Source organism: Merops nubicus, unplaced genomic scaffold, assembly GCF_000691845.1.
Source record: "Merops nubicus isolate BGI_N331 unplaced genomic scaffold, ASM69184v1 scaffold28568, whole genome shotgun sequence".
In the NCBI taxonomy this organism is placed as follows: domain Eukaryota; kingdom Metazoa; phylum Chordata; class Aves; order Coraciiformes; family Meropidae; genus Merops; species Merops nubicus.
In genome coordinates this window covers 8,687-16,141 of record NW_008625596.1, presented here as the reverse complement: position 1 = coordinate 16,141, position 7,455 = coordinate 8,687, and the positions used below count along the sequence as shown (strand labels likewise).

Here is a 7,455-nt window from a genome sequence, read left to right as displayed (position 1 = left end):
TGTGGTATGGAAAGCATGTCCTGCTATCAATCATCTGAAAGTGGGGGGTAAGCTCATCCTCCTAACCGTGGAGGCTGCAAACTGCCAGAGGGTTTTCCAGGTGGGACAAGAGTGCATACAGCTCAGTGAAGGCACCTGCTGACTGTGCTGTCCCAAGCCCTGTTGGTGATGCTATTCTCCCTTCCATCCCCTAATCCCCTAAGCCATTTTTGGGGCTTGTTCAGCCATTTCTAACATCAGACTATTTTCCTAAGGTGCATGGGACAATCTGAAGACCCAGCTCCTGCTGCAGCCCTGGCCCTAAACCCAGCCTGTCATTTCTGACTTTGTCTGGCAGGGCAGTTTTTTTGCTCAGTTTTGCTGACACTGTTATTTGTGGAGCCATACTGTAAAGCAGCATAGCAACCCAGGTTGAAATAACTCTTTCAAAACAGCAGTGATCTGAGTCCACAGACAGTTCTGTCAGCACAACTCAGGGCTCATGTGCTTTGTCCCAGGACTAGGTACAGGGCTGAGGGCAGAAAGTCTAACTGCAGTTTATCAGTGATGCAAATACCACACGTGTATCATATATATTGACCTAAAATTGAGCATTGCAGAAGTTACTGCTGCATTCTTGGGTATCTCAGAAGAGAAATAGAAAGGAATTTTTTTCTGTATACAGTGGAAATCAAAACCTCTCCACAGCCAACAGTACTGTTGTGGTTTGTAATTTTATTTGTTTTTTCTCCAATAGCACTCAGTTCTCCTCAGGGGCTCACCCAGAGTTTTGCTGGCAAAGGTGGCAAAGCTGGCCATGCAGTTAGCCAGATCAAGGAGTCAAACTGAGTTAACCAGTGCCTCTTCTTGGGGAGGGACCAGTGCCATGGGGAGGGACCAGTGCCATGGGAGAGACCAGTGCCATGGGGAGAGACCAGTGCCATGGGGAGGTGCTGGGGGTAATTTATGGTGACAGGTCCCTAGCACATCTCCCTGTGCAGCAGGAGGACAACTGGAGCATCAGGAGTAGAGCAGAAACATGGGAGAGGGGGAAAAAGGGGTCATTACTTCACCTGGACCTCCCACCACACTAAATATTTGTCAAACTGCCTCCCTTGGAAGTCAGGCAGGGTGTTAAATGACTTTTTGCAGTTCCTGGGTTTCTGAGGTGCTTTCACAGGCTGGCCTGAGGTTTTGGTAAGCGAGGTGGGACAACGAGAAGCTGTGTATGGGACTGGTGAGGGAGCAGTGTTGGAAGAAAGGCTTGGTGTCAGACTGGGAGGGTGTGCTGAGCAGGGCTTTTTGGGGGGGATGAGGAGGGAGAAGGCCAGTGTCTGATACCATTCAGTATTTTCTGTAATTTGATGTAAGCAAAGGAACAATTACATATTTATTAAGCTTGCAGGTGAGTAGGCTGGGAGGACAACAGGATTGGGACTCACAGTATTTGGAGAAGCTGAGACGTAGGGGACAAAACCAAAGAAAAATGCAGAGTTTCTACATTTTGGAATGTCTAGTTAGTGGCTTGAAGTGAGGATGGATAATGACTGGTTAGATAACAGCCTTTTAGAATAGGGTTGGAGACCTTGCATGGTTTGTGAACATGTTGTGCATTTTACGTACACAGAAAAGGTAAAGTGGCTGAGACATACAACTGAGAAGTGTCATTTGATAATAATTTAGCTCTACAAAAGCTGATAAAGCCTAGGTTGGAATATGTACCCAATTTTGGACACTGTGTTTCAAGAAAAAATGCAGGTCAAGTGGAAAGAGTCCAACAGAGAGTAAACAAGCAAAAGTCTGGAAAATGTTATCTATAAGGGAAGGTTGAAACAACTGGCTTGGGTCATTTTATGTAACAGAGAGCTGTAGGAAAACCAAAGTTTTCAAATATATAGGGAGAGATGCAAATAAATCTATCTAGGGATAGATGCAGGAAGAGCACAAATTTTTCTGTGTAATGATTGCAGGTAAGGCAGGGAATAATGAGCATAAATTGTAGGAAGGGAAATTTAAGTTAAATATTCAGGAAGGTTTTTAAGTAGTAAAAACATCAGTGCACTGGGATAATTTCTCTGCAATAATGCATTTTTTTTCATGAGAAGTCTTCAAGAACAGGTTAGACAAACCTCCTGCAAGGAATAGTTTTGTATATTTTATCCAGCCTGAGCACTCAGAAAGCATTAGGGGGTTGGAGTTTCTTCATCCCTGTTTTCTGTGGTTACCTCTGCTGCTTCAGGGACTGAGGGCTGTGGACATGAGTCCTGTGTCAGCATTAGAGGTGCTACCCCATGCCTACCACTGCTTCTGCTCCACCAGCTAAGCTGCTCGTTGCATACTCCATCAGAATGCTCCAGAATAGCTCCAATATAGGTCATTTTGAGGGGAATGGATAAAGCAGCACTCAGGTGAGCAAGCCAGAAGGGTATGTGGGACAGGAATCGTTTGGCAGGGATTAGTGCCAAGTGGTAGGAGCTGGAAAAGGAGCATGTCTACGTTGTGGGTCTCCTGTGGAGCTCACCCGCAGCCTTACTGCTTCAGAGTTCTTTGAAGGATTATTGTTTTTTTTTTTAAATTTGCTGTAGTGAAGTTAAGAGAGCCCTCCACAACTCGGCTGTGGAGTCATTTCAAAGCCAGAAAAATGTGCAAGGCTTAGCTGCCTTCGAATGGAGCATGATTTTACCATAAACACCCTCCTCTGGCAGGTCAGCCCCATCCCAGACTGCTGAGGGAAGCAGTGGAGGATTTGTGCCCTCTTGACATTTTCAGAGGTCAAATGTGAAGTCCTCTGTCCCGTTGCCAGCCCGGAATGCTACAACCCAGTGCTTGTTTCCAGAGAACTAGGCAAGAGAGATTCAAATTTTTCTTCACAGGATCCTTCTTGTAGCAGTTTTGGATTCCTTACTATTTAATGTGTGTGTGTGGTTTGGGGGAGGGTTTTTCTTTTTTATTGCTCAGGGATTTTTTTCTTCTTCTTACTTTGTTCTTCTAGTATGCAAGAAATGCCCTGGACTACCTGTGACATCAGCTGAACTCCTGCAGTTGGCTTTCCTGACCATTTGCTATGGTCAGGGAAATGTCACTTAAAGTTCATGTGCTGCCTCTTACTGACAGCAGAGGCAGGGAGGAGGGGAGAGGGAAGAATTACTGCCATGCCTGCACGTTCTGGTGGTAGAGAGCTTTTGAAGACTCAGGCTCATCTTATCTCCAGGGTGGATTTTTATATTGCATGGGATCTTTGCCCAGGTGTACCTGGACTTTTATCTCACTTTGCTGTCATAGGCATACAATAAAAGTGCACATTTCAGTTCAAGAAAGTGTGTACTCACAAGCAGGTCCTGCAGTTTGGAAAGAATATTTTCCAATATGATTTGTTGCTTGCTCTCCATTGAAGTGTGACAGTCAGATTGGCCAGGAGTTGATGTCTCAGGAGTAGACTGTATTTCACAGGACCTAGATCCAATACTTTGGAGTTATTAACAGTTTAGATTTCTGTCTTTGAAAGACTTGCAACTTGCATTTAAAGCTGAAGTTTTTTTAACTTTGCTGTTTAGCTTGATCGTAATATAAAAACTTCACAAAGCTGTTTTAAATAGGAGTATTTCAGAAATATGGAAAGAAATTATGATGTTCCCTTCATCCAGCTCTGAATACAAGCCACTATGTGATGGTTTTAGAAACCAAGCTGTTGTGGGTTCAGGAGAACTGTGAGGAACTACTGACACTTATCATTGTCACCCTCTTTCTCTGGTTTTACTGTGGGATGTGAGCTTTGGGTGCTGCAGAGGAGCCAGGCAGAGTGAGAGATTCCTCCAGGGTTAGTAGGGTCCTGGACAGCAGAGGATCAGTGTCTTTAAAACACGATCCATTTTGGCTCTGCTTTTATACTGGGCCCATGGGGGCGAGAAGTTCTGTTATATGGAGAGCTGCTGTTAATTCCTCAAGTCTTGATTTTCTTTCAACAGGCAGATGTACTTTCCTGTCCAAGTGTTCCTGTTCCCATGATAGTTTCTCTACATCAAGCAATATATATGTCCTGTGGACCTGCAGAATTTGCAACCAGCCCTTGCATGTGCACAAAATGCAGGTGCAGATAAAGGAAAGACTTGCAGCTTCCTTTGACATTAAAAGGTAGTGAAGGGATTTACAGTTCATTAGGATCCTCCCCCATCCTTCCAACCATTTAATGTATCTCTTCAACGTTTCAGTGCTGTTCCCTTACTAGAGGATCCTGGATATCTTACTCTGTGTTGCAGCTCCTAAAAAGGCGTTTGTTGGGAAGCTGGTTTTGACTCATTGTTGGACTCAACTTTCTGAGCAGTGGTTAGTTCAACTAGAAGTACCTGTATTAGCCTCTTCAGAGGCCCATAGAAAGTCCAGTTGGGTTCCTGTAGCTCCCGTGGTGTCAGATGGCGTGTGCCAATTCACATTGCTCTATACCAGCTGGAGCTCTGGTCCAGTGTGTTGGAAGATTCAGGAGGCAGTTGCTGCAGTGTCCTTGTTCACTTGGCCTGAAGGGATGTGCAGGGAGAGAACCTCCATCATTCTAATTCATTCTCTAAATGTTTTCCCCTCCACAGCTCTGAAAAGTCCAGCTGCATTTCATGAACAGAGAAGGAGTTTGGAGCGAGCCAGGGTAAGATGCCATATTGTCTTTAATGTTTTAGAGAAGTCAGGAGTATGTCTCATGTTTTGGGCATCCTGTAGCTGTTAAAGGGATGCAGAAGGGAATTTTTCATGTTCTGATGGTAACATGGCATTGTGTAGTCAGAGATGGATTGGATGGCGTGTTCTTCAGCTTGGATGTGGTGATGGTTAACCCTCAGTGAACTAAGAGTGCCTAAAAAACATCGAATATGGTGCTGGGATTTCCCCTGGAGTCTTCTTTTTGGAAGTCACTGATGCTTTTCTTCCCCACTGTCCACATACTTCACATTTTTATTTTTATGGTGCCTGTTTTGCCCTTCAGTGCTCTTATCATGTGGAACTCAGTTCCATCTTGGAAGAAAATGTCTGGTTTCTCTGTTACCTGCACACGCACTTGTTTATCTAGGATATCATAAATTGAAAATTCAATAGAGAGGATCCCCCCCCAAATCTTGTATCACTGAAATCACACAGACTTCTGGCTCTATAGAAAGAGGAAGCCAGGAGTCACACTTCATGAGGCACCTTTGCTAACTGAGAGGTTTCTTGATGATTTCTGTTCCTCAAAAGGCCTCTGGGGACAGTTTCTTTTTTCTGATTAGTCTACGGGGGAATAAAACTTGTTATGACTGCTGGGCTGAGTTTTGTTTTAAAAGTGAAAGCAACATAAGCAAAAAAATACCAGCTGTGATGAAAACCTGTGAGGCAGTGTTAGCACTTTAAACTGTGGAAGTATTGGAACGGTGGACTTTGCATTAAACCCAACATCCCAAAGTCTTTGCATTTTTCCTCCTCTTTTTTCCTAAAAACTTCTGATGATGTTAATATATAATGTGTGAGCAACTGAACAAACACGGTGCAGTTTTCTGACTGACTTTAATATTAATTTTCTCTGGAGATTCATCCCAATGGCCAGTCTGCTGCCCACTGCACCCAGATTCCCATCCCTGTGTGAGGGGTAACGTGCTCAGCCGAGGCAGGGTCATCTCTGTACATTGTATTTCACCCTGACATGAGTTAGTGGTGTTACATAAAAGAGGAAAAGACGCTTCAGCTCTTGAGGAAGTCCTTACTTACAGTTCCTGTTCTCTGGTCAGCAGTGCATGGTTAGACTGAGGTGATTACAGTGGATGTTTATCTTTAGAATAAGCCCCTTCTCTGGACAGAAGATATGCCCCTTCTCTGTTTTGTGTTTATTTAGATCTCAGTAACAACTAAAGGTGGTTGTGGGTGGTTTGTGCTGTCCAAGATTACCTCTCTCCTGTGTCTGATCAACCCAAATTGGTTTTTGCTTGTCTGTTTTTGCTGCAGACAGAGGACTATCTGAAACGGAAAATCCGGTCCCGGCCAGAGAGGGCAGAGCTGGTTAGGATGCACATTCTGGAAGGTATGGCATGTGCTGAACAAAAATTCAACAATAAACTTTATTGTAATTCCTTATTTAGCAGCTTTCTATTTTGCCTCTGACTCCCAAGCTTTTCTTTCATTTAGGAGCAGGCACAATGTCAACGCCTGTTACATAATTTCTTGGGAGGCTTTCAGCTCTGAGGTGCTTAGAGGAATCTGTTACCTGAACTTAAATTGTGTGCAGCTTAGTGTAAACCAAGTTAAATTGTGTGTAGCTTAGTGTGAAGTAAGTTTAGTAAACTAAATTAGTTTAGTTCACACTAAAGTAGTGTGAACTTGAAAAGTGTGTTGCTTGTGTAGCTGAGCAACAATGAAATTAAATGACCGTGGATTGCTCTTCTACCGAGGGAAGACACTAAATTACTCAAGAGGGAGTGAGGCAGATTTGATCTTATTAGTAGACACCTCAGCTTCAGAGGGAGATGCATCTTTGGATGCAACTGGAAAGGAAAAGGTGAACAAGAATTGTGTGACGTTGGTTTAAGAACAGTGGATGTGGCCTGTTTTAGGGTCACAAGGGCTGCTGTAGTTACCTGACAACTTAAATATACATAATGTCTACACAGTCTTTCTAGTGCATAGTTATCTGTTTTTATCTGCAACCATTTTTTCTGTGCAGTTATCTACTGTCATCCACAATTACCTTTCTGAATAGAAGTAAAATCCTGCTGAGGTGCTGAGGTTGGCCGTTGCTGGATTGATGCCATTTTATTTATTTTCCCCCCAACAGAGACCTCAGCTGAACCCTCCTTGCAGGCCAAGCAGCTGAAGTTAAAGAGAGCCAGACTGGCAGATGACCTCAATGAGAAGATAGCGCAGAGGCCAGGTCCCATGGAGCTGGTGGAGAAGAACATCTTGCCTGTTGAATCAAGTCTGAAGGAAGCCATTATTGGTAAGACCAAAGGAGGGTCTATGCTGAGGGCATTTCCCACAGCTAGTTGTGATTTCCTGTAAGTTCACCTGCCTGTCTAAGAGAGGTGCAATCCCATGGTGGTCTTGTTGTCCTGTCTCAGAATCACAGGCTTTCAGCCCCAAGGATTCTGAAAAGCAGAACTCACTCTGACCCAGATAGTGGTTTGGAAACATGAAATTATAGGGAGTAGGGACATTCTAAAACAACGTGAAAGCAATTGCATACCCTAAAGACTTGAAAGACTGCTGAAGATTGCATTCCCTAGATTCTCTCCTTAAAAATCCCTCTCAGTATAACATGTCAGCAGCCTTGGTCAGGGAGAACCCACTGACTTACTCAGATTAGGGAGAGGAGACAGAATACAGACAGGTGTGATGAAACAAAAGCTGTCTGTGAACTTCAAAACTTCAGAGGATTCAAGCCCTTTAAAAATAAACCAGAACAGATGTAAATCATGCCAGTGCCATTCCAAGGGCTGAAAGGAATGCTGAGGAATAGCCTTCCCACTG

General features: G+C 43.9%; 1 protein-coding gene across 1 annotated transcript in view; it reads left to right on the top strand.

Moving 5' to 3' along the window:
- The window catches only part of MKL1 (megakaryoblastic leukemia (translocation) 1), a gene marked incomplete at its 3' end in the record, with an annotated part of 43,443 nt that overhangs the window by 27,308 nt on the left and 8,680 nt on the right, over window positions 1–7,455 (top strand). The window contains exons 3-5 of the mRNA XM_008945734.1: window positions 4,560–4,615; window positions 5,938–6,013; window positions 6,764–6,925. Of these exons, the coding sequence (XP_008943982.1) occupies window positions 4,560–4,615; window positions 5,938–6,013; window positions 6,764–6,925 (294 nt within the window). The remainder of the gene's footprint in view (window positions 1–4,559; window positions 4,616–5,937; window positions 6,014–6,763; window positions 6,926–7,455) is intronic.